The sequence below is a fragment of the Haliotis cracherodii genome, unplaced genomic scaffold (assembly GCF_022045235.1).
Source record: "Haliotis cracherodii isolate W230 unplaced genomic scaffold, xgHalCrac1.p SCAF_7, whole genome shotgun sequence".
Taxonomy (NCBI): domain Eukaryota; kingdom Metazoa; phylum Mollusca; class Gastropoda; order Lepetellida; family Haliotidae; genus Haliotis; species Haliotis cracherodii.
The window spans coordinates 19745788-19772900 of record NW_027266330.1 but is presented as its reverse complement, the minus strand read 5'-3'; the positions used below and the strand labels follow the sequence as shown (position 1 = coordinate 19772900).

The window sequence follows — 27113 nt, the reverse complement described above, 5'->3', positions numbered from 1 at the left end:
CAGATTGTACCACCGACCTTCACTCTCCATCCACTACACCATGTGGTGGTGGACCTTTATTGATTGATAATCATTTGCACATCCTGTGAGGATTCCACAAGTCACCCTCTACAGTACTAAGAAAGTCAATTACTTCTCTTTCTATTAAACTGTATGGTTGTGAAAAAAACAAGAAAAGAAAAGAAAAAAAAACAACAACAAAAAAAACGAAAAAGAAATAAAAGAATGTCAATAACCTGTTACATTCCCTGTGTGCAAACAGTCCTGTTACAAGGGTCATGTCAGGACTACAAATTTGCAATTATTTTCAACCTGATGGTTCATGGGCGTTGCATAACTGTGTTAATAATTCCTACCGAAGCAGCAAACATTCTCTTGGACTGACACAGATCTTGGATGGTAGAGGGTGACAGGGCTTCCCCAGTCTTGTAGTGTCGGGCAAATGTCGACAGCACCTACAAAGAAGATCATCCGATAACATGAAGGCAACAACCAGATGCTGTTGACGCAGGACACCACTCAGCTATCCAGTAACACACTGTATTGTATGTATACAGCATATTGGTTGTATGTTATTTAACTCTACAAAACGTTACCACAGTCAGGGTACCATATCCATCAAACAAGTCCCTAAGTCCCCACAATCCATTTAGATGCCAAGTATGACATGAAAAGGTTGCTGGGGACCTTAGCTTTGTTTGTTTGTTTGTTTGTTTGCTTGCTTGCTTGTTTGTTTGTTCGTTGTTTAACGCCGCACTCAGCAATATTCCAGCTATATGATGATCTGTAAATAATCAAATCTGGACCAGACAATCCAGTGATTGACATCATGAGCATCGATCCACGCAATTGGGATACGATGACATTGGAGACATGCTCTGCCCCAGAATTTGTACAAGGACTCCTTAAAACAAAATATAGCATATCTGCAAAAGAATTGACTCTGGGCTGAATACTGAGTTTACATTGTTTGTTTGATGTTTAATGTCGCACTCAGTAAGGCTCCAGCTGTATGATGGCCACATGTAAACAATAGAGTCTGGACCTAGCAAACCAGTTATTGATATTCTTGGCGTATGATGACACACGATATACCAAGTCACTGAGCCTGACAACCCCATCCATATATTATGATCAATAGCATGATTGATATCACATACTTCATGCAAAGAGGTGAGGGTTTAATGTCACATTCAAAATTATTGCACTTATACAACGATGTGCATGCATTTCTGTATGTGTGGCTGCTCGTACTAGTGCTGATTCTATAGTGCTCACCCACTGAGATGCCATGCTGCAGTTTAACATGGATATTCCACTCACATACAGTATTCTGACTCCAAGACGACCAGTGCTTGTTTTTTCCCCTTAATGCCGAGCATCTGGCAGGGTAACAAAAAATACCATATTTCATTATCTTTTGGTATGACATGCCCAGGGAATCAAACAATCAACCTATCGGTCTCTGGGCAGACATTCTATCCACTATCCACTGGACATCCCATGCAAAAGAAAGTCGTAAAAGGCGGCTATGCTTGTCGTAAGAGGCGACTAACGGGTCAGACTAGGTTGATGCATGTCATCGTATCCTAAATCCCAGATGCTCATGATGTCAATCACAGGATTGTCTGGTCTAGACTCGATTATTTACAAACCGCTGTCATATAGCTGGAATATTGCTGAGTACGGCGTTAAAGAAACAAACAAACAAGCGCTATAAACATATTACCCTTGGATCAGCTGCAAAGAACTCCATCAATACTGACGGCACCTCTGCAAAGTCTGTTGAACATCTTGTACCTGCAAGTGAAAAAACATATGTAAGGCTGCATAAGACATTAAAAGTTTCTCGGGCACAGTTTTCTTAACATTGAGGAGGGAGGCTGGACATTTTTTTAATCATAATTATATTGAAAAAAAGTGATAAGGAAAGAAGGATATCAACAACACAATTGGGCACAGAGTGAACTCAGCTCTTTTATACAATGTCAGTTGTCAAGCATGGATAACAGAGTCTGCTTCATTTATGTGGAAATCTGAAGAATAGTTTTGATATTAACAAAAAAAGTGACTAATGCCTGAGAACAATTTTTCATTCTTCATTTCTTGGTGAAATGAGTGAGTCAGTTGGGTTTTATGCCTCATTTAGCATAATCATAGGGACACAAGAAATGAGCTTCACACATTGAACACAGGCCTTAGCATGACAAGCGAACTCTCCAGCCACTAAGTTACCCCACCGCCCACTGGTGAACAGAAATGGAGAATGCTAAGGTTCATAAAGGAATGAAATAGCCAGATGAGAATTTCAGTGGCAAAGACTATATTAAGCCATCATTGCCAATGAATTATTTGGCACGGAAATCATTCTATCTGTTGTGGATAGTGTGGTGCCACCATGGCCATTAGAGCTTTTCACTTTCCTCCATTCAAGTTGTTGTCCGGGATGACAGTACACTGACTTGGAACATGCACTGTCGAATTCATGGGACAAGTTCTCCATGGCCACACTAGAGAGGGGCTAGGCTCTGAACACTATGCTGTACCTGTGACTACATGGCCCAATTCATGGGACAAGTTTTCCATGGCCACAGGGTAGAGTAGAGAGAGGCGAGGCTCTGAACACTATGCTGTACCTGTGACTACATGCCCCAATTCATGGGCAAGTTTTCCTTGGCCACACTAGAGAGGGGCTAGGCTCTGAACACTATGCTGTACCTGTGACTACATGCCCCAATTCATGGGACAAGTTTTCCATGGCCACTATACAGTACCTGGGACATGCTGGTACTTTGTGCGACCAAGCCTAGAGTACATAGCATGGCCGACCTCATGGAACAAGTTCCCTATCAGAGGGAGTAAGACTGAACACTATACAGTACCTGGGACATGCTGGTACTTTGTGCGACCAAGCCTAGAGAACATAGCAAGGCCGACCTCATGGAACAAGTTCCCTATCGGAGGGAGTAAGACTGAACACTATACTCACCTGTGACATCCTGGTACTTTGTGCGACTAAGCATGGAGTACATAGCATGGCCGACCTCATGGAACAAGTTCCCTATCGGAGGGAGTAAGACTGAACACTATACTCACCTGTGACATGCTGGTACTTTGTGCGACCAAGCATGGAGTACATAGCATGGCCAACCTCATGGAACAAGTTCCCTATCGGAGGGAGTAAGACTGAACACTATACAGTACCTGTGACATGCTGGTACTTTGTGCGACCAAGCATGGAGTGCATGGCATGGCCAAACTCATGGAACAAGTTCCCTATCGGAGTGAGTAAGACTGAACACTACACAGTACCCGTGACATGCTGGTACTTTGTGCGACCAAGCATGGAGTGCATGGCATGGCCAAACTCATGGAACAAGTTCCCTATCGGAGGGAGTAAGACTGAACACTACACAGTACCTGTGACATGCTGGTACTTTGTGCGACCAAGCATGGAGTGCATGGCATGGCCAAACTCATGGAACAAGTTCCCTATCGGAGGGAGTAAGACTGAACACTACACAGTACCTGTGACATGCTGGTACTTTGTGCGACCAAGCATTGAGTGCATGGCATGGCCAAACTCATGGAACAAGTTTTCCATGGCCCCGGGGGTGAGTAAGGAGGGGGAGCGAGACTGAGGGGGTGGCAGGTTCAGCTGGAGGACCACCACGGGGAGCTGGTAGCTGCCATCTCGCTTCTCTCGGCCTCCTTGGATAGTGAAATGGCAGTCCTGTCAACAATAAAAGCACGAGTGAGAAATGCGTGATTGAGAATTGACACTGCTTCAAGCAATATTTCAGCAAAATCAGGTTCTTTTTCTTGTGCCCTTTGCTTCTTGTTGCTGAATGCAGCAACATTCCATTCCAGTCAAACACTAATGTGTCAAACCTGGGATTGTCTATGAAAAAAAAGTTTGGTTCCTGCGTCGTCCGTCTTTATTCATCCTTTTCCGTTGTGAGTGAGTAAGTAAGTGAGTGAGTATGGTTTTACGCCGTTTTAGCAATATTCCAGCAATGTCACAGCGGCAGACACCAGAAATGGGCTTCACACAATGTACCCATGTCGGGAATCAAACCTGGTCTTTGTCGTCACTAGTGAACACTTTAACCACTAGGCTACCCCACCAACCCTTTAATGAATGAGATGGTATACACTACATATATGGTCAAGTTACTGAAAATGAGAAAAGAAATCCAAAAAGAATTATGAAAAAAATCCTGATAATCTAAATAAGGTTATTAATGAAAGAACCAGATATAATGTGGGGAAAAGGGAAAAGAGATGCCATGTAAAACTAGCACTGGAGTCACAGCATTGATTCACTGGAAGGAATATAGTTACAGCAGGTAAAAGGCAATGGTTAAATAACATCCCATCAAAATCAAAGCAGGGCTACAACTCTGCAAAAAAGCCACAATAGCTAATTAGTTTGGACAAAGCATTGGAGAACTCCATCCCTGTAGGTCTCTATCAATCACTTCACAAATTCCAGGAAGCTGGTGAGATTGTATCTATATCATGATAATAATACATAATATACGCATGCACCCATGCACACACGTTTTGTAGCATAAGGGCTCCCTTCTCTGTCTTAGTTCTAGGAAAACCTTTCCTGCTGAAACTAAATCCTCAAAAATACAGACTTGTGATGATTCGAGTAAATACATTGAAGGCAGGCAATCAATGTCAAGCTGTCTTGAGTTTCGCGCTACGTTCATGAACAGAGTGAGTGAGTATGGTTTTACGCCGCTTTTAGCAATATTCAAGCAATATCACAGAGGGGGACACCAGAAATGGGCTTCACACATTGTACCCATGTTGGGAATCGAACCCGGGTCTTCATCGTGACAAGTGAACGCTTTAACCACTAGGCTACCCGACCGCCCCTTCAGGAACATAGAGATGGATCTTGTGATGTGACTTCCCCAGTGATGGAGGTGTTCAGGTCCAGGGTACTGATCATATCAGAATGGGAGATCTAATACACCAGATAATCGAGGATGCCGGGACCTTATGACCGTAACGTTACATCCTGACTTTCCAACACTTCTCACATACCTGGGGTGGTTTTCCTGCTCTTTCAAAAAAATCACAGTAGATGTATCCCTGCACTCCTTCAGCCTCGTGAACCACTGCCTGAAACATGGTATGTGTGTACCTGGTCAATCATTCATCATATAGTGGATAGTGTTACTGATGCAAGCTTCGTGAACCACTGTCTGAAACATGGTATGTGTGTACTTGGTCAATCATTTATCATAAAGTGGATAGTGTTATTGATGCAAGCTTCGTGAACCACTGCCTGAAACATGGTATGTGTGTACTTGGTCAATCATTTGTCATAAAGTGGATAGTGTTATTGATGCAAGCTTCGTGAACCACTGCCTGAAACATGGTATGTGTGTACTTGGTCAATCATTTATCATAAAGTGGATAGTGTTACTGATGCAAGCTTCGTGAACCACTGCCTGAAACATGGTATGTGTGTACCTGGTCAATCATTTATCATAAAGTGGATAGTGTTATTGATGCAAGCTTCGTGAACCACTGCCTGAAACATGGTATGTGTGTACGTGGTCAATCATTTATCATAAAGTGGATAGTATTATTGATGCAAGCCTCGTGAACCACTGCCTGAAACATGGTATGTGTGTACCTGGTCAATCATTCATCATATAGTGGATAGTATTGTTGATGCAAGCCTTGTGAACCACTGCCTGAAACATGGTATGTGTGTACCTGGTCAGTCATTCATCATATAGTGGATAGTGTTATTGATGCAAGCCTTGTGAACCACTGTCTGAAACATGGTATGTGTGTACCTGGTCAATCATTTGTCATATAGTGGATAGTGTTATTGATGCAAGCTTCGTGAACCACCGCCTGAAACATGGTATGTGTGTACCTGGTCAATCATTTATCATAAAGTGGATAGTATTATTGATGTAAGCCTTGTGAACCACTGCCTGAAACATGGTATGTGTGTACTTGGTCAATCATTTATCATATAGTGGATAGTGTTATTGATGCAAACGTCGTGAACCACTGTCTGAAACATGGTATGTGTGTACCTGGTCAATCATTTATCATAAAGTGGATAGCGTTATTGATGCAAGCTTTGTGAACCACCGCCTGAAACATGGTATGTGTGTACTTGGTCAATCATTTATCATAAAGTGGATAGTGTTATTGATGCTAGCTTCGTGAACCACCGCCTGAAACATGGTATGTGTGTACCTGGTCAATCATTTATCATAAAGTGGATAGTGTTATTGCAAGCTCCAATGTTCATACTCCAATGAACTCACACAAAGTGAAAGTCAATTTTTAAGAAACATGTTCCTGAAAACTGCTTAAATCACAACACAAGATGAGGTTAAGCCTCCCCTCTACATTTTGTGTAAAGTGCATGAAATGAGTATAATTCTCATTCACATAATCACATCTACTGTCATGACAATTTCCAAAAGTTTGGCTGACCTCAAATATGGGTGTGGACCAGACAATCCAGTGATTAATATCATGCGCATCAATCCACGCAATTGGGATCGATGACAGGCATCAACCATGTCACCCGATCCTGTTATTCGCCTCTCACGATTATTTAAAGACCGCCGTCATATAGCTGAAATATTGCTGAGTGTGGCGTTAAACAACAAACCAACCAACCAAATCAAATATGGGTGGTGGTTTTACCCAAAAACAATATTTCGTCCTAGTCACACAAATGGAATGGATGGAAATGATTTAAACTGTGAGTCCTGTGGGATGCAAAATAATTAAATTTGTCAAAATAGTAGATTGCATGGTACATATTACTGACAATCTTACAGTCAAACTTCAGGGTGTCAGTGGTTGATTTTCTTCAAGAGAACATTGATATCCCCTCTATACTACTCAAATGCCATGACAGATTAACTACAGTCAAGTCTCGTTAATCCGACACTTGTTAATCCGACAGTCGACTTTATCCAACATAAATGATGGGAACTGATTAAATCCATGCTATTTAGACCCGTTAATCCGACAGTCTCGCACTCCGACACACCTAATTTGCAATCAGTCTCATTAATCCGACACAGTGATTAACATACTCTGTGGTCATCTGCCCACGAGTACACAGCCCTGTGCTTTGATGCGAGACAAGTCGGCAAGCAGCTGCAGATCTAAACGGCTGCAGAGATAAACTTTCATAACAATAAACAATTACTGCTGTAAATAAACAAAACAGGATTAATCACATGCCAATATTACCTCAATCTCATTAAAATGGGATACAAGTTCTTTCTACCGCTGAGGACATCCTATTACAGGTCACGTCAGAACGTTCTTTCGCGAACTTTGACCGACCAATGAAATTACTAGGCATTCAATGTTGGCCCCAAAGGATGCTTATGATCCCTTATCCTTTAAGTATAAAACTGTTAATACAGAAATTGTCTCACCAGCTTATGAATGTCATGTGACCAGCACTCCCCCGGCTGTGTTTTCTGCCGCTGCAGTGTGACATTGTAGAGACTGTGGAACAAGTTGTTGAGACCTTCCATGCACGAGCCAAGGGAGAAGAAGGGAGACAACTCTGTTGAACTTGCATTGCATCTGTTTGAAATATCAATACCAGAAGGTTATATTTTCATTTCTACATTTTCACATCCCGTAAAACAAAGACAAGCACCTTCATACATAGACTTTCAAAGAAACTGCTGTAAAATTTACAGCAAGGAACAAATAATAAATCTAGTCTCTGAAATGAACATATTTTCAGAAAAAGTAAAGTTGTTACATTTTAATATAAAGGAGACTTTCATTATTTTCAGAACTATTCAGAAAGTTCTAACCTACATAGGATTACTAAATCATAGTTCCTAATAGTATGAATATGACATTCCCAAGGACCCCTTGACTGTGAATGAACCTTCACAGACAGAAAATAACAAAATCACCATGAAAACATGTTTCTTAGTGACCCATGGCAAACATCATTTACACATCCCAACGTGAGGATGAAGACACAAAAAAGGGAGGAAAATCTGTACAGATAAGCTACCTGTGCTCTCAAAGCTCCAATATGTTTGTTTGGCTATATATGACTCAAACATGTAAGTCATGAGCCAAGAGGTAACTGCAGTTTTTTAGTTGCCAGAACTAATTTCAGTTCACAAAGGACAAGGTATGGCCCACATGATTTGTATAATTTAAGAAATGAACACAATGTTTAGAAATTGTTATGAAAAATATTGATAGGTTCCTATGAATCATAACTGGACTATCCATTTCAACACATGCATGTTCTTGACTTAAAGAACACTGAATGGATAGATGAGGCAGAAATATGTCAAAAAGGCAGATTACAGGAAGTGTTTTCCTAATATGTTAAACATGAGCAAGTATGACCCAAGCTCACATTCTTAGAGGAAGCAGGTAAACACTCTACAAACACACAGCAGAATGTTTATCTGAAGTCACAGTCATCTAAGGTCATAATCTTGTTCATAGTCATCTAAGGTCACAGTCTGTTTCATAGTCATCTAAGGTCATAGTCTTGTTCAAAGTCATCTAAGGTCATAATCTTGTTCATAGTCATCTGAGGTCAGTCTTGTTCAGAGTCATTTTAGGTCACAGTCTTGTTCATAGTCATCTAAGGTCACAGTCTTGTTCAGAGTCATCTTAGGTCACAGTCTTGTTCATAGTCATCTAAGGTCATAGTCTTGTTCAGAGTCATCTAAGGTCATAATCTTGTTCATAGTCATCTGAGGTAACAGTCTTGTTCATAGTCATCTAAGGTCGCAGTCTTTGTCATAGTCATCTAAGGTCACAGTTTTGTTCATGGTCATCTAAGGTCATAGACTTGATCAACGTCATCTAATATTCCAGCAATATACAGCCAGAGACACCAAAAATGGGCATGACAAGCAATCGCTTTCATCACTAGGCTACCCCACAGCCCCAAGCTGACAGAAGCATAATCACCTCTCCTGCCTGCCAATGGCTGAGTAGTAAGGTGGGTCCCATGGCATAATACGCTGCAACAAAACAGGGAAGAACCATTGTAAGTACAACTGTGAATGTCTGGTAGCAGTTTTAATACTCAAGAATGTATTTTTTAGAGTTAAAATATCATTTATTTTTATCCTGACTCATACTAATTGCTTATCTCATCTCATTTCCGAGAGGTAGTGGAAACTTCCTGTGCTGTGTTCCCAGAGAACAGAAAGAACATCTCACCCGAATGCAGCCCTGATTGCAGAGTCAAAAAAGACTCAAAACAATCGAACATTATTAAGTGTTTCTGATCTATTCTACCCAAGGTTCCTACTGGTAAATAGACGGCTATTATATATCAAAAATATATTTTAAAGTCATAGAAATACATCATACAGTAGCCATAGCAACAGGAGTTTTGGTAAAACAGCAGTTGATACAACACAAACAAGAATAAGACAAAATGTATAAATGATGATATGCTTGCCTTATTAGGTAATAAAGTAGACACGCCTCACCTGATCGGAACTTGAGTGCCTCTGCTTCAGGTGGAGAATGTCTACATAGTCCTTGCCAGCTCTGAGAAGATGGCCAGACATGTATTATCATGATGTGATATTCATTGTTTGTATTGTTACGAAATTAATCCAGAAATCTTTCAGTTTAAATCAAATAACAAATTTGGGGGTGCATTCACAGTGAGTGAGTGGGATTCATCCTGCTTTGAAAGTATTTCAGTTGTGCAACAGTGTTTCAGCTGAATGTGGGACAAGAGGATGAAGCTGGTTTTGTTTGTTAGTTTGTTTGTTTGTTAGTTTGCGTAACACCACACTCAGCAATATTCAAGCTAAATGATGGCTGTCTGTAAACAATCAAGTCTGGACAAGACATTCCAGTGACTGACCTCATGAGCATCGATCTACACAATTGGGATACGATGACATGCATCAACCATGTCAGCGAGCCTGACCACCCAATCCTGTTAGTCGCCTCTTACGACAAGAATAGTCGCCTCTTAAGGCAAGCATGGGTTGCTGCAGACCTAGTCTAACCCGGATCTTCACGGGTCCAGTGAGTGTGTCAAATAATGTTCAGTTCCTATGACAGGCAGTGAGTTTGGGGTCTTAGAAGACCTCTCTGCAGTCATGCAATCCGGAGAGATCTGGCAGTTTACACTTTTCACTGACACAGTTTTCATAAAATTTGACATGTAGGTCGGATCTTGTAATTTTAATAGGAAGATTCTGGTCCTGTTGTCAGTGCCCTTACTCTTACCTTTGTTTCAGCTTGTTGGAAAGGTTCCGTAAGAACTTCATCACAGACTCTGTGAATATCCAGAAACATATTGTTATCAACGTTTAATAGATGGGTCACTTTGAGAGATAAACTAAGGCATCTTTGAGCCAACCATTGCATTTGCCACCTGAAGAAAGACGTGGCTTTGTCTGGTTTCCATCTTACAGCCTAAACGTGGACCCTTTCCCATGTGTGAAAATAAGTGAGACACTGTCTTAGTACGTTAAGGGTAATTGTCTCCGTACATTCAGGATAATTGTCTTAGAACAATAAGGGTAATTGGGTAATTGTCTCCGTACAATCAGGGTAATTGTCTTAGAACAATAAGGGTAATTGGGTAATTGTCTCTGTACAATCAGGGTAATTGTCTTAGAACAATAAGGGTAATTGGGTAATTGTCTCAGTACCATAGGGTAATTGTCTCTGTACAATCAGGGTAATTGTCTTAGAACAATAAGGGTAATTGGGTAATTGTCTCAGTACCATAGGGAAATTGTTTTCGAACAATAAGGGTAATTGTCTTAGAACAATAAGGGTAATAGGGTAATTGTCTCAGTACCATAGGGAAATTGTTTTCGAACAATAAGGGTAATTGTCTTAGAACAATAAGGGTAATTGGGTAATTGTCTCAGTACCATAGGGAAATTGTTTTCGAACAATAAGGGTAATTGTCTTAGAACAAAAAGGGTAATTGGGTAATTGTCTCTGTACAATAAAGGTAATTGTCTCAGTACAATCAAGATAATTGTCTTGGAACAATAAGGGTAATTGTCTCAGTACAATAAGGGTAATTGTCTTAGTATGGTAAGGGTAATTGTCTTAATATGATAATCAGTACAGTTAGACTTGAATCAAACTTGCTCCCTGTGCTATTTAGCCCAAATTAAGACCCTCTAAAGAACATAAATGTGCTCCTGAGGCAATAACTAGAAGGACATAGTCGCACAAATACTCTTTCACAAATGAAACTGAAATACATAGACAGGACTAATTCATATTTAGTGATGTAGCAACAATATGGTTTAATGTTGGTTTAATAGTTTAACGTTGCAGTCAGCAAATTTCTAACTATATCACAGCGACTCATCAATTCTCCAGTCCAGAACAGTGACAAAGCATGATCAATGATCTCAACCATTCAACCAGCCACATCACCAAGATGTTTCTTTGTTTGTTGCTTAATTCTGCACACAGCCTTATTCCAGCTGTATGACACAGGTCTTTAAATAATTGACTTTGGACAAGACAATCCAGTGATAAGCAACAATCTATGTCATAGGGATACGATGCATCAACCCAGTAAGTGAACCTGACCACCTGATCCCCTCAGTCGACTCCTAAGACAAGTAAGAGTTGCTGTAGACCTATGCTAACCCGGATCTTCACAGGCCTACACACTAAAGCCTGCTTAGTTGCTCCAACAGTGAGTGAGCATGGTTTTACACCACTTTTCACAATATTCCCGCAATACCACAGTGGAGGACACCAGACATGGGCTTCACACATAGAACCCATGTGAAGAACTGAACCCAGGCCCATGGAGTTGAGGACTCTAAATAACAAGAACATACTGAGGACCTCTTCCTTCCTGGGATGACCTGTTTCAGTGACTCACCGCACACAGTGACATTACTGGGGTTGCACAAGCCATTGCATCAGACCAGGCATTAATCTACGATTCGTAATTGAGATACGATGACATGCATCAGCCAAATCAGCAAGGACGACTACCCGATCCAGTTAGTCGCCTCTTTCATCAAGCATGGGTTGCTGAAGACCAATCCTTACCCGGATCTTCATGGGTCCCATAACATGAATTGGGAAATTGGTAATTCTAATTTCAACAAGCATGGGTTGCTGAAGACCAATCCTTACCCGGATCTTCATGGGTCCCATAACATGAATTGGGAAATTGGTAATTCTAAGTTGGACCTTTGGTTCAGACTTGGGGCCAAATATCGGCTTCTGAGCCTGTCTAAATAAATCACTGCAGACAGAAATCTATCACAACTGGTTCATTCCGGTTGCGAGACAAGATCCTTCTGACCTGGGTTTTCCAGTATCGTGCCCCTGGTGGCTCTATGAGCGTAGGTCGGGAAGCCGACAAGTTCGGCCAACTGGTGTCGAGCGCGTAACAGTGCATCTAGGATCTCCAACTGGTGCTGGTCTGGATACAGAAATGTTTTATAGGCCGTCTCTCGCACCTGAAACACAATACCACAAATGTAGATCAGACAGGAATTTATCTAGGACTTTACACTACATGCCTTTGGCAGGCAAATTGAGAAGACATAGTTAATTTGTTCTCATCTTCCTAAATTCTGTGGAATACTACTCAAACGAAATTAAAAGAACATAGAATAACTATAGTCTTATGAAAAGATTGTATGTTCTTTTAACTTCATTTGAGTAGTATTCCACAGATCTTTTCATAAGACTATAGTTATTCTATCATGTCATGACAGATTAACTATTTGTCATTTGAAAAAAATGGGTGTCCTTTAACTTCTTTTGAAAAGCATATATATATCAGAATTTAGGAAAATATTAACAAAATAAGTATAGGGCTAAAAAAAAAGAATCTTGGTCCTCAGACACCGCCCACTTTATCACAAAATCCATAGCATGTTTTATTTTTATTTCCATTTTTAAAACAAAATAAAAATCCTTAAATATTCCAAATCCAACAGTAGTCCAATACTGTATTCCACTATTTTACTCATCAATGAATACATTTATGTAGGGAGGCCCTTTCCAAGATTGAATGTACACAACTTTCTATTTGGTTACACAACTGTTTATTTGGTTACATACTAGTTTGAACAACACCCCCTCCAAAAAAAAGACACCCTGCCCGCCCACACTATATTTTCAAAAACCATTGCCTGAGAACCAATTCTTTTATCTTATTAAGCCTAGTATAGTATGAATACATAATGCCATTTACAAAGTGGTCAAATGTAACTGATGTTATATTTGGGATTGCGCTTTCTTAGTAAATTTCAGATTGTACTATTTTTGGTTGAGTGAGAAATCAAACCCACTCATTGAAAATCAATGTGCTTTCTTATATACTTAGTTATGAATAAAATGTACCCGTGAAGATCTGAGATAGAATAGGTTTTCAGCAACCCCATGCTTGCTGTGAAAGGCGACTATGCTTGTCATAAGAGGCGACTAACGGGATCGGGTGGTCAGGCTGTCTGACTTGGTTGATGCATGTCATTGATCTCAATTGCGTGGATCGATGCTCATGATATTAATCACTGGATTGTCTGGCCCAGACTCGATTATTTACAGACCGCCATCATATAGCTGCAATATTGCTAGGTGCGGCGTTAAACAACTAAGAAAAAAAAAAAAAAAACCTACTTGGTGATGAAAATTTTTTTTTTGAAAAATAGAATCAATATTTCAATCTTAAAAGTGAAATATCACTTTCTGACAAACTACTTTCAGACTGCTTAAATGACACTACAGTTTCCAGAGTGAGATCATGACGATCATCAGGAATGTACACCACTAATAGGATAGTAACTTTCCCTGCCAAGTAACATAGTTATCTCATCGAGGGACCCGACAATGTTGATAGTTTCATGAGGGTCCCAGCCATGAGTGCAAATGTCAATTTTTTCACGTTCAGATCTATTTTCCTTAGACGCTTAATGAAAGGCAACATCGTTGAACAGCAGCAACTGACCATCAGCAAATATCACTGACATGTCCTGACCTGTAAGAAAGATTACTGAGACTAGTGAAAGGAGGCTATCCTTGTCCAGTGGTCGGTCACTCACCACGTCGCTGTAGTGGTCGGAGCACAGGCCTGTCACGTAGGTGTTGTCGCCATCCACGTTGAAACTGTAGCAAACACAAGTTGTTAATGGTGCAGCCATGTAGTGAGTGAGTTGGATTAACTCTGCACAGCAAAATCAAGGGTCCTTAGAGGAATGAGTGAGCCTGGTTTTACAACACTTTTAGCAATATTCCAGCAAAATCGCAACCAGAAATTGGGTTCATACATTGTGCCCATGTGGGGAATCAATCCCAATCTACCCCACCGCCCCAGGGTTCTTACAGGAAGAATAAGGTTTAAAATAAAATAATGAAAAGGTTTAGTGTTAGTGATAATTACTTAAATCACAGGACCATTATATTTCTTGAATGTTCAATGAATATTGTGCATCCCTTACGATGCAATGTATGCATTTCTGCGTCCATTCTATACATTTGTTCATAATGGGAGCACATTTCTGCATCGTGTTAAACCCAGGGTGCTGTTGTACCCAACAACCTATGCGCTATGTCTGTTATAAGGTATGGGGGTAAAGACAACCTTAGTGCCAGAATCGCTTTGAACAGAACCTGGGTCATCGGTGCGATGACCCCACACCATGCTACACACTCCCCTGTCCACAGGGACATCTTGGGCTGCCACACATTGGCAGCCAATGAAACGGGGGCAAAATGCTAAAATGGGCTTTCAAACCATGGACCTTTTGATGCAAGTTTGGACACCTTGTCCCTAATACCACCATCAGTAACCAAGCTAAGGTTGTCCACTCCACACCTGGCTACAGAAACAACGTAGATTTTGACCATGTATAGGACATAGTGAATGTGCAATAAACATGATACAGACAACAGGCTCCATGACTATGACAACTGTCGGAATCATGTGGTACTTTCATCTAATTCAGAGTGAGTGATTGAGTATGGTTTTACGCCGCTTTTAGCAATATTCCAGCAATATCATGACGGGGGACACCAGACATGGGCTTCACACATTGTACCCATGCCGGGTTTCGAACCCACGTCTTCGGCGTGACGAGCGAACGCTTTAACCAATGGGCTACCCGACCGCCCCCCATCTGATTCAGATGTTATTCAGAATAGAACTAATGAAAAATCCATTTGAGGCCAGATAAAGAAATAGTTATGTTTTTCATGCCATTTTAAACAAGAGTCATCAAATTCCCCAGTGCCCCACAATAGCAAAAGGCAGTCCCTGTGTATGGGGAGGGACGAGGGAGGGAGGGAAGGAGAAACAGAGGGGGGAGTAGTCAGTGTGTGAGTGTGGGGGAGTATTGGGTGGATGCGTGAGTCAGTGAGTGAGTGTGGGGGGGTATTGGGTGGATGAGTGCGTCAGTGAGTGAGTGAGTGTGTGTGTGTGTGTGTGAGTGAGTCAGTGAGTGAGTGAGTGAGTGTGTGTGTGTGTGTGTGAGTGAGTCAGTGAGTGAGTGAGTGAGTGTGTGTGTGTGTGAGTGAGTCAGTGAGTGAGTGAGTGAGTGTGTGTGTGTGTGTGAGTGAGTCAGTGAGTGAGTGAGTGAGTCAGTGAGTCAGTGAGTGAGTCAGTGAGTGAGTCAGTGAGTGAGTCAGTGAGTCAGTGAGTGAGTCAGTGAGTCAGTGAGTGAGTCAGTGAGTGAGTGTGGGGGGTATTGGGTGGATGAGTGGGTCAGGGAGTGTGTAAGGAGGGTATTCGGTGGGTGAGTGAGTCGGTGAGTGAGTGTGTGTGTGTGTGTGTGTGTGTGTGTGTGTGTGTGTGTGTGTGTGTGTGTGTGTGTGTGTGTGTGTGAGTGAGTGAGTGAGTGAGTGAGTGTGAGTGAGTGAGTGAGTGAGTGAGTGAGTGAGTGAGTGAGTGAGTGAGTGAGTGAGTGAGTGAGTGCCTCAGACCAGTCAAGATCTGAACTGCTTCACTCACCAATATCGGAGATTCTGTGGCAGTTTATCTTTAGGTACAGAGGATGGACGGTGTGTTCTTTGAACAAAGTAACTCCCCAGCATCAGGATGTTTTCGTTCAGCTTCACAAACTTCTCTCTCTGAAACATGATCAATTCAAAGTTGCTTAACCAGTAATCAGCAATATTCAAAGCGTGTCCCGATCGACATAAACAGTCGGGGCCAGGGAAAACAGTGGTTGACACATGGCTAGGACCTGTGGTTAGTCATGTGATATATTGCTTAATGACTAAAATTATGTGGAACTCCATGGTTCCACAACAAGTCAATAATGTTCGCATTTCTTGATGACTTTGTACGCATTCCTTCATGTATGAATAAAGATAAAACCAGTCAACTTCAGTGTATACATGACCAGATCGATTTATATGTGTATCTAAATACCTTTTGCAAGAGCTACGGTCAAACTATTCCAAACTGGACATTTTGAACCTCTCTCTTGAGATCTACAGTGAGTACCAAGTAGGGTCGGGTACGATTATTGGGGGGTGGGTACCCGGGTAGTAAATTTAGACTCGCCCCAGCTCTAGTTGAGATTACCAACAAGGCTGTACCTTGTCAGCCGGTAAGTGAATCCCGCTTTGTTCGAAGTCAAACATGAAGAGCTGGGCCACCCTGTTGTCCACATCGTCAGTGGGGACGGAGTCTCCGTTATCTATCACCGTCTTGAGGGCCTGGTGGAGACCGGTGTCGGTGTTCAGTCTGCAACAAGGACAACACGAATACAACCTGGCATTAAACACTGCTGTTAACAAACTTCCAGCAATATCACGGGGACAATCAATCACGGGGACAAAGGGCAAGTTCACACGGAAATGAACCATTTTTTCTTGTACTTTTTCCACATTAAAAGTGTTAACATAGAAGTGTCATAGACAAAAATATGAAAACATCATATTTAATTAACATATTTTTTGCACTAAAACAATTTATATTTTTCACATTTACCAAGTGTTCTATTTCCATAACAAAAACACCATGGCTTATGCCCCTTGCAATATGACGTCATTGGTGCCAATTGATAAACATTATGACGTCATCATGCTTTGTTAGAGCCGCTTCACGTGGTGTAGGTACAGTTTTGTGATTCTAGCATCTCAGATGCCAGCCAGAATTGTGTTATGCTGAGTCACCACTGCGCCGGAGTGTGTCGTAGACCATGTTGTTTTACCGCAAACTGGTCCTTGATATCTTTTGCGTTGAGAATAGACAGGGACCCAGTTGAATTGGCACCAATTACGTCATAATCTAAGGGGGATAACTCAGGCCTATTTCGCTCGTAAAACGAAGGCCTCATAACGGCATATCACTTTCACACTATTGTGAGCTTCCTACTTTCACTGTGAAAAAAATAAGTGTATATTTTCAAACACAGATACTAACTAATTCTAAAATTGTGTTTTGTTTAGAAAAAGAAAGAAAGTGATTTATGCGTGTACACTTCCCCTTTAAGCATCATCATGACATGTTCTTCCCTGGAATGCCCACATGGTGACTGAGATTCCCTACTAGTCAGTGCTCCCTCTTACCAATAATTACTTTTTTTTACCAGTTAAATAAGTCATGGACCGGTATTTCATGTGACTGTTAGTCCCCATGGACCAGCATATAAGTACCTTGTTATCTTTGATGTTGAACAAAAGATTGGTGATAATCAATAAAGTATATTTTTTTAACAAAGTCAGTTTGTCTTTTTTCAAAGTTTCCCGTTGTCTATTTTTAGTGCAAGTAAATAACATTATGATTTGAGGTAAAATATCTATTTTTAGAGACTTAGTTTCTTGTGAAATGCTGAACATGATGTTGGAAGAATTAAAATTGTTTTCTTTGTTCAAAATAGGGACTGACAAAATTTTGAGGGGACTGGTAGTTTTTAGAGTGGCTATTCCACTGGGACTGGCAGTTTTAAAAGCCAGAGGGAGCACTGCTAGTCTTACTTTTCAACAAGTCCAGACAGTCCAACGCAGGCCTCCTCCGCAGCCATGGAGTAGTCCTGATCTGGGTGAGACACTCTCACAAAGTCTGCCTGCAAACAGGTGAACACACACTCACAACTATACCCAGTACACAAGAGCTTAATGCTAAAGTATCGTTATGCTTAGGGGGACTATTGGGCTCTTTCCACTAATGTGATTGTAATGTTATAGTCGTCAACTATTGCTATTGAAGTAGTGGGACAGAAACCAACTTTAAGGCTTGATAATTATATTAATCAATGTAATGGAAATGAATAAAGGATTGCTGACAATCACAAAGAGGTCTATTTTCCTCCCTGTGGCATCTGAAATCAAAGGGAAGTAACTCAAATCTGACGTCATAATCTTTGTTAACCAACCACACAGGTAGGTCATAAATTTGTATAATATATGTTGGTTTGTTGTTTTACGTCGCACTTAGCAATATTCCAGCTATATGACGGGCGGTCTGTAAATAATCGAGTCTGGACCAGACAATCCAGTGATTAATATCATGAGCATCTATCCACGCAATTAAGATCAATGACATGCATCAACAAAGTCAGAGAGCATGACCACCCGATCCCGTTAGTCGCCTTTTACGACAAGCATAGTTGCCTTTATCGGGAAACATGGGTTGCTGAAGGCCTTTTCTACCCCCGGATCTTCACGGGTCGCATAATATATGTATTATTTTGTAACTAATTGCAAACTATCAATTGTAATGCATACTATCGATAATACTTTTGGCATTATCAAATTCCTATCGATTAAGTACTATTGTAACATATTCCTCCCTGTGGCCAGTCAAATTCAAGGGAAGTTACTCTAATCTTAAGATGTCAAAATCTTGTTATTAAAAACTGAACACTCAGGTAGGTTTGAAATTTACATAATATGTGTATTATTCATAACTAATCACAAACCATAGCTTGTTATGCATCAATGATATCGATGATACCATTGGCATTGGCGATGATACCATTGGCTATGTAGTACTATTGTTGGGCAAACGATTGTGATAGTTCGATATATATCGTTACACTATGAAGTTGTAGCAGGATTACAAGGGGTACATGGATTTTATGCGTCCAGCGTTGGTTAGGTTCTATACCATGATCTGGAGGCGAGTGGTACAAAACCTAACAAGAAACACATAAAACTTCATGTACCCCGAGTGATCCTGCTACAACAGATATATCTTAGGCTTAAAAAATAAAAGAGATGGTTCTCAGGGAAAGGCTTTTGAAAATTTACCAGTAGTGCGGGTGGGTGGAGGTTGTTTTTTTTTTTTTTGCTTGTTCAAACTAGTCTGAACCAAATAGACAGCTGTGTACCATCAACCTGGGAAAGGGCCTTCCTACATAACAAACAGCTCCTATTGCCACCATGACCATAGCAGAGGATGCCCAGTAAAGCAGTGCGCATGTAAAGGGAAGTAGCTGTGTGCCATATTGGATTAGATTGTTTTTAAGGATTAGGATTATTTTGGGGGGGAAAATGGAAATACAAACGAAAAGTGCGGCAGACTTTTGCAGGTGGTGCTTGAGAACCAAGACTATTTTTTTTCAGTCTTACAGATATGTTTTAATATGACATTGTAAAAGAATTCAAACAAATTCAGCTGTTCAGCTGTTCGATTGAAGTTAACCTTGTTATGTCTTTTGACTTGCATGTACGGCTTTTTGCTTTTAGTGGGTATAAGGGATTTCTTTTGCCTCTCAAATCCACTTGCAGCCTCTCTTGCTCGTGGGGATATAAGGGATTTATTAGCCTACTGAGATGTGTATTCCCCGCCAAGGCGGGATACATCATATTTTATTAAGATCACGTGGACCAATCAGATATCAACATTCTGACATGGAGGTATGAAAATCCCTTTCCTGTTGAAGTCCACCATCCACACCAGGAATAACCACACATAAGATCTTAATTTAAAGTATCTTTATGATGCAGTAAGCCATACACACCAGGATAAACATAAATAAAATCTTAATGTTAAAGTATCTTAATGCTGAAGTCAGCAATCAACACCAGGAATAAACATACATAAGATCTTATTGTTAAAGTATCTTAATGCTGAAGTCAGCAATCAACATCAGGAATAAACATACATAAGATCTTATTGTTAAAGTATCTTAATGCTGAGGTCAGCAATCAACACCAGGAATAAACATACATAAGATCTTATTGTTAAAGTATCTTAATGCTGAAGTCAGCAATCAACAAAAGGAATAAACATAAATAAGATCTTATTGTTAAAGTATCTTAATGCTGAAGTCAGCAATCAACACCAGGAATAAACATAAATAAGATCTTATTGTTAAAGTATCTTAAAGCTGAGGTCAGCAATCAACAAAAGGAATAAACATAAATAAGATCTTATTGTTAAAGAATCTTAAAGCTGAGGTCAGCAATCAACAAAAGGAATAAACATAAATAAGATCTTATTGTTAAAGAATCTTAAAGCTGAGGTCAGCAATCAACAAAAGGAATAAACATAAATAAGATCTAATTGTTAAAGTATCTTAATGTTGCAGTCAGCCATTAACACCACAGAGACAATCATTTAGTTGTAAGACACAGACAGACATGTGTGTAACAAGTTATATACAATTTAAAGCACTAGTCCACAATCTGCTGACGATTGGTTGATATACCAAAAGGGTAGCCTGACAGAGGGTATAAACGTCCTGTAATGTTCTTGGGAATTATATTTTTTCTATAAATAACTCAGCCTTTCATTCGTCACCAGTACCACTTTCATTCGTGCGTTCTTTCCATCTAGATGTTTGAAAACTTTGAAATTGGCTACTGAGCCACTGATTGTAAAATAAACAGGTGTGTATCCCAGACATTTACCACTGAGGTGAAACCAACAAGGTACAGACATGGTGCTGACAAACCTAGAAACATAATCAGGGTGAACCAGGATTCAAACTCACAATGATAAGACCTATCTATGTGCCAAGTTTGGTGAAAAAATATGGTATGGTTTTCAAGATCTGCTCCGGAAACGAAATGTGACGGACGGACGGACGGACGGATGGATGGAAGGACGGACAGACGGCACCCATGCCTATATCCCCCTACCACTTCGTGGCAGGGGATAATAACCCAATTAAGATAGAAACCCTAGAGTAAAAACTCAATAGCTCAAAAAGTTATCTGGAGCTCTGTCCACAATCTGGAACCATTGTAACCAACTGATTCCAACTACCTACCATATCTGCTACCTTACAAAGGGTATCGGACAGCTCATCAAACACCTCCACCATCTTGCGTGTCCTGTGCGGACTGGTTGCTTCTTCCACCAGTTTCTCCACTTCATCACAGGCTCGTTGCTGGAGTAGATAGAACCCTCGGAAGTCGGTCAGTTCAGGGATACAAAACAGGCCCTGTAATAAGAAAGGTGAGGTGAGGTGAGGTGAAATTGGGTTTAACGTCGCGTCCAAGATTATTGCACTTATGTAGCGACGTGCATGTACATGTATGTGTTTGTGTGGCTGCTTGTACTAGTCCAGACTGATGCTGATTTATAGTGCTAGCTCACTGAGATACCATGCCGCAGTTTAACATGAATACCCCACTCAGTCACAGTATACTGACTCCGAGCCGACCAGTCCTTGTTTTAGCCCCTTAATGCCGAGCGCCAGACAGGGTAACAACAAGTACCATCTTTTAACGTCTTTTGGTATGACGCGGCCGAGGATCGAACCCCGGACCTTTCGCTCTGGGCGGACGCTCTACCATTAGACCACGGAGGCGGTCTAATAAGAAAGGCCAACTGAAAGTCGTTTGTCATAATGATCAAGCCTGATCTAATTGTGTATCCCATATCCATTCTATAACATCTTCCCCAAGGCTTATACAAAGGGAAGCCACTCCCATCTAGAGTATAAAGATTTGCTGCCCTTGAGATATCCAAAAGGTCATTGACGTTACTAATTGATTGCAGACAGGTTTTTATCCTTCCCTTGATTAGCGAAAAGGTATGTTGTTTCCCACTTCTTTCAGCATTGAGTTGGGTGTGAATAGTACTTTTAGCTATCGACTCGATAGTTATGTGGTTAACTATCACAATTAACAATATTCCTGACGTTAAATCGTTGGGCAGTTCTTCGGGTTGATGAAGTGTCAATTCAGATCATAAAGTTTAACAAAATAAAGAGGCAATGTTTGAACATAATGCAGATCATTTATGTGAAATAGACCCTGTCTTGCATGCAAATTTGATAAGTTTACTCAGGGACTACAACGAACTTAGATACTTGAGATTGGTCCAGACCAATTGTAAGTTTGTAAGTTTCCAAAATGAGTAAGCATCTTGAGATTTAAAAAAAAGATGAAATAAAGTTTCAGATGTATATATATCAGTTCTAAATATAGGCTTGACTCTGGAAATAAGCTCTGTTGTACGCATGCTGAAAAAGCTTCATTGGGTATTTACGAGTGCTGTTTTCAAACAATTGAGTTTTCCATTTAATGCATGCGTTTCTGTTCGCAAGTTAATTGAAAGTAATTTGGTTTTGAATAGTTTTGGGGGTATTTTACGCAAATACGCAGCTTATCTGTAGCTCTGTACATAAGATTATTTATACACAAAATGCAATTGTGTAAAATGAAACTTGCACTTTTTGTAAATCTTCAAATGAAAGTATATTCCATGTTTATATTGAATGTGATGCTACTAATGGTTTCTGGAGAGAACCGGAACAACGATTGAACCAGTTCCTTCAAGATATGCTTCATGTTACTACATTTTCCATTCTGTTTTGTTTTCAAGAAAATATGAAAAGACATAATTACATATTACTGTTAGCAACACAAAACTCATATATCAAGTATTAAAAGTGTAAAACCATCTGCTGAACGCTTTATGTGGTATCTATCATCTGTATGCAAAGTAAAAACATCTATTGCAATTATAAAAACAGATATCTTAACTTACAGAAATGGAAACCACTTGCAGATAACATTTTGTAATATATCATACGTACTATAAGGCGGAAAAAAAGATAGTCTTGATTCTCAGGCATCGCCCACATCATTCCATTTTTAAAAAAATAAATAATCTTTCAATATTCTGCATCTCGAACAACGTGCCCGGCAGTGAAATGCTACAATACTTAAAAACAACATGATTTCACAAAAATTATTGTGAACGAAAATGGGGTTACATACCAGCTTGAACATCAAACAACAAAAAAGCACCCATCCCCCCCGCACATCATTTTCAAAAGCCATTGCCTGAGAAACAATTCTTTTATTTTTTTAAGCCTTAATGTGTGTCATTTGTCATGTAGCCTAATCTAATGTTTGTTGTTCATTTCAAGCTGTTTTGTTTGTCAAAAAAATGTACATGTATCATCCACTGAATATTAAAGATATCATATTAGTCTTGGGAAATAATATAAAAAAGAAGGAAACAAAAAGAAACATAATTGGGAAGAACTTGGATTCGGATCCACAATCATCGGTTTCTTGCAGCCCAAGGGAGGCAACTCTGCACAGCTACCTAGCCATTCATGCGCCACCAACCCCCCCCCCCCCCCCCCCATCCTTAATTGGTACATATTTGGCCACAATAAATTAATTATTAGATTTTCCATCCAGGTACTTAGAGACGGAAAGGTAACATGTTCCCTGCTATCTGTTCTTGATGAAATTTACCCTATAGTCCAACTGTATACTGCCTCAATGGAATCACGCCTGTTGATGGTTTACTTAAACAGATGGCGAAAAATTAACTTCAACAAAATAAAAGATAAAAAATAAAACTCCTCAAACTTCTGAAACAAATAAAGAATGAAAGTCTAATATTAAATAACTTACCATGGCCTCTAGGGCTGGGACGGGTAACTCGGGTACTCATGTCAGGTGGGTCCTGAGAAGAACCCAGGTGCCCATAGGACTACCCGGACCCGTGGTTACATAGATAGATACATGTATCTAAACAGCTTTGGCCAAGGCTGTGGTAAAACAATTCCAAACTGGCATTTTGTACCCAGCTCTTGAGACCTACAGTGGGTAGGGTAAGGAAATAGGGGGTCGGGTACCAATTTTTTTAAGCCCTAATGGCCTCACAAAACATAACACTAATGCTAATACTGTATTCGACATAATAAGCGCCCACGGCGATATTTGCTAATATATTGGCTAGTGAACAATCCCAATAAGCACCCCTTCCGATTGATAAATGTACACAAGACTATTTATTCGTGCATAATACATTTCTTATATGCTCCCTTAATTGTGGGCAATTAAATTCTGGAAAAATATATCTGTCGTATATAAACATTTCAGGCTGTCAGCATACACCAAGAAATTTGTGATCTTTCAACTCTGCTGTTTTTCACCAAAATAATATTCTAATAAGAGCCCCCTATTTCTAATTTTGAGAGCGCCCTAGGCACGTATCATGTAAAACTACTCTCATGCCAATAACACTTACAGCATTTCCCTTCGTGAGGCTGAGGTTGAGAGCTCTGGCAGGTTTAGCATTAAACGCTGAAGCCAGGGGTGACCATTTGGACACCCACCTTCGTCCCCACCCCCGGGACAACTGACCCAGCGTGGTGTACAGGGGTCTCATTCCTACAGCCATTTCATTTATGGCATCTTACAGTTGGTGATGACAAATCTGAAAAAGCAAACAGATGCAATTGAACAAACAGATGTGACCAAGTTGAGTTTAGAATCTCAGCCAGTGTTACTATTATTAGAGTGAGTTGGATTTCAGGCCACTTTTAGCAATATTCCAGCAATATCACAGCAAGGACACCAGAAATGTGCTTCACACATTGTAACTATGTGGGGAATCGTTCGCTGACTTGGTTGTTGCATATATTTGCATCCCAATTGCATAGATCGATGCTCATGATGCCAATCACTGAATGTCTGGTCCATACTCGATTATCCACAGATCGCCATCATATAGCTGGAATATTGCTGAGTGAGGCATTAAACAACAAACAAACAAACATCTTCAGGTTAATCTATTCTGCATTTACATTTCTACTGTAAAATCTCAGCCAATGCTTTTTCAATATTAAAGATTTTTCAGCGTAATTGTTCTTTGTTTCCATTTAACAATAGTTTATCTTTCAGCTTGTTAGCTTTATCCAAAAATGAGTAAATTCATAAAAAATTTGAACTTTGAATACAGATTCAAGATTCAAAAAGAGATTTGGTGCTGTTTTCGTGGGGTCCACCATCTTCTTTTCTAAAATTGTACTGGTTTTTGGATTCAATCTGGAATCCTTATTCAGAGTTCAATGTCAATGAAATAGAGTATTTGTACATTTGGAGGTATACTCTCTTCTATTCATGGGGGGTGGGGGAGACAGTTTCCACCCTTGCCGAACTAGGCTGGAATTCCTGGGCTCGATCGTAGCCCCACCATTGGCTATTACAAGTTATGTCCCTTCTATGCCTCTCCTATTGACCAATCAGATTCCGCATTGACTTTTAATACAGTATTCCCGGTTACTGGTAAATACCAGTTTTTTACTGTTAAAATTGGGCTTGGACCGGTAATTCATGTGACTGCCAGTCCCTGTGGACCGGCAAATAGAGTACCTTATAAATCTTTGTTGTTGAACAAAACATTGGCGATATTCATACACTGAGGTAAGTATATTTTTCAAATGAAGTCAGCTTGTCTGTTACCTTCAGGGTTTCCCCTAGTCTATTTTTAGTGCAAGGAAATAACATTTTGCTTTGGTTCGAGGTTAAATAGAGAAACTTGTGAAATGTCTGAATGACATGTAGATCTCACTAAGTTACTTCAGAGATGATGTCATGGAGAATGAATTAAAACCAGATAATTTTTATACTTTTTTTTAATTTTTGAAAGTTGGGGCTGAAAAAAATGAGGAGGGGATTGGTAATGTTTTAGTGGTGCCAGTCCACCAGGACTGTCAGTTTCAAAGGCCGGCGGGAACACTGTAATAGACTATTCCCTATTTGGAGTTATTTTGCAATTCATCGTTCTCATTTGAATCCAAACGGACCAGACACTATGAACATCAAAATTGGCAGAAAGAACAATTGGCAGAAACGCCTACTAATTGTCAGGTGAAAACGGCACCTCTATTTTTAACAATAATAAGAAAGATTTATTGAGTAGTATACACTTTATTTAGATGCTTTATTTGGTTGTGTTGTAGTATATATGTTTTCCTTGGGCGGGGACACGGTCTGTTATCCAAAAAAACATTCTTGTGATGTCGGCTGCCGGTAGAAAGGGGAGATATGTATGAAATATATCTATAAAATTACTATTTATTTCCAGAGACCATATAATAGATTCTATTATTAATCTTTAATATGGTCTCTGTTATTTCCAACTTAAAAAAATAAATATTAAATGTATAGTATACCCGTAGTCCAATTTCTTAACATTTCCGCCATAATCAGTTTCAGTTTGACATTGAGTTAGTTTGGGTAAAAGTACTTAAAACTTCAAAGCATGTGATGTTTCAACGATAAGTTTAGTTGCGCCTCCCAATCAGAGTTGGTGAGTAAACTGGAGTAGAGGCTAATTTCTAATGTAAACTTGTTTTAAGGTGATTAACATTTCACAATTATTTGTTTGCAATTGACCATGTATGCGAGTTAAATTTCATATATTTTTACTTCAAAGCATGTAATGTTTTCTCAATAAGTTTAGTTGTGCCTCCAAATCAGAGTCGGCGTGAAGGGGCTAGTTTCTAATGTAAACTTTTGTACAACATCAACAAATCACAATTATTTGTGTTTGAAACTGACCATGTGAGTTTATTTTCATGTATTTGAGTTCGAAGGTAAAAAAAATAATAAGGTGCCGTTTACGCCAGGCAATTGTAGCCGTTATCGCTTTAGGCGAGGTGACGTTTTTGCCAATCGGTGCCGTTTTAGCTATAACCGGAACACTGGCTCGATCTGGACTCCAGCAGACGTATCATACCTCCAAATGAATGGCATTGCTTAGGTTTAGCGTGACACTGAAACATTCACACGTGGATAGATATAATCCTACCTTTGAATGCTGACATTGGCCAGATTTACGAAATAAACTTGACAGATCAACTGTCTTTTTTGATACATATAATTTGTAAACAAACGTAGGAAAGAAAACGGAAGTCATGCGCCTAGAT

General features: G+C 40.0%; 1 protein-coding gene across 1 annotated transcript in view; it reads right to left on the bottom strand.

The window, feature by feature from the left end:
• Positions 1–27112, bottom strand: part of LOC139447660 (mitochondrial intermediate peptidase-like) — a 33710-nt gene extending 6598 nt beyond the window's left edge. Inside the window, exons 1-16 of the mRNA XM_071229086.1 lie at positions 26996–27112; positions 24428–24616; positions 21198–21371; positions 17956–18044; positions 16573–16720; positions 15980–16098; positions 14076–14139; positions 12329–12485; positions 10261–10309; positions 9504–9564; positions 8974–9026; positions 7449–7602; positions 5062–5139; positions 3529–3733; positions 1730–1800; positions 357–455 (exon numbers count right to left, since the gene is read on the bottom strand). Of these exons, the coding sequence (XP_071085187.1) occupies positions 357–455; positions 1730–1800; positions 3529–3733; positions 5062–5139; positions 7449–7602; positions 8974–9026; positions 9504–9564; positions 10261–10309; positions 12329–12485; positions 14076–14139; positions 15980–16098; positions 16573–16720; positions 17956–18044; positions 21198–21371; positions 24428–24580 (1674 nt within the window). The 5' untranslated portion in view covers positions 24581–24616; positions 26996–27112. The remainder of the gene's footprint in view (positions 1–356; positions 456–1729; positions 1801–3528; positions 3734–5061; positions 5140–7448; positions 7603–8973; positions 9027–9503; positions 9565–10260; positions 10310–12328; positions 12486–14075; positions 14140–15979; positions 16099–16572; positions 16721–17955; positions 18045–21197; positions 21372–24427; positions 24617–26995) is intronic.
• Position 27113: the final 1 nt, after the last annotated feature.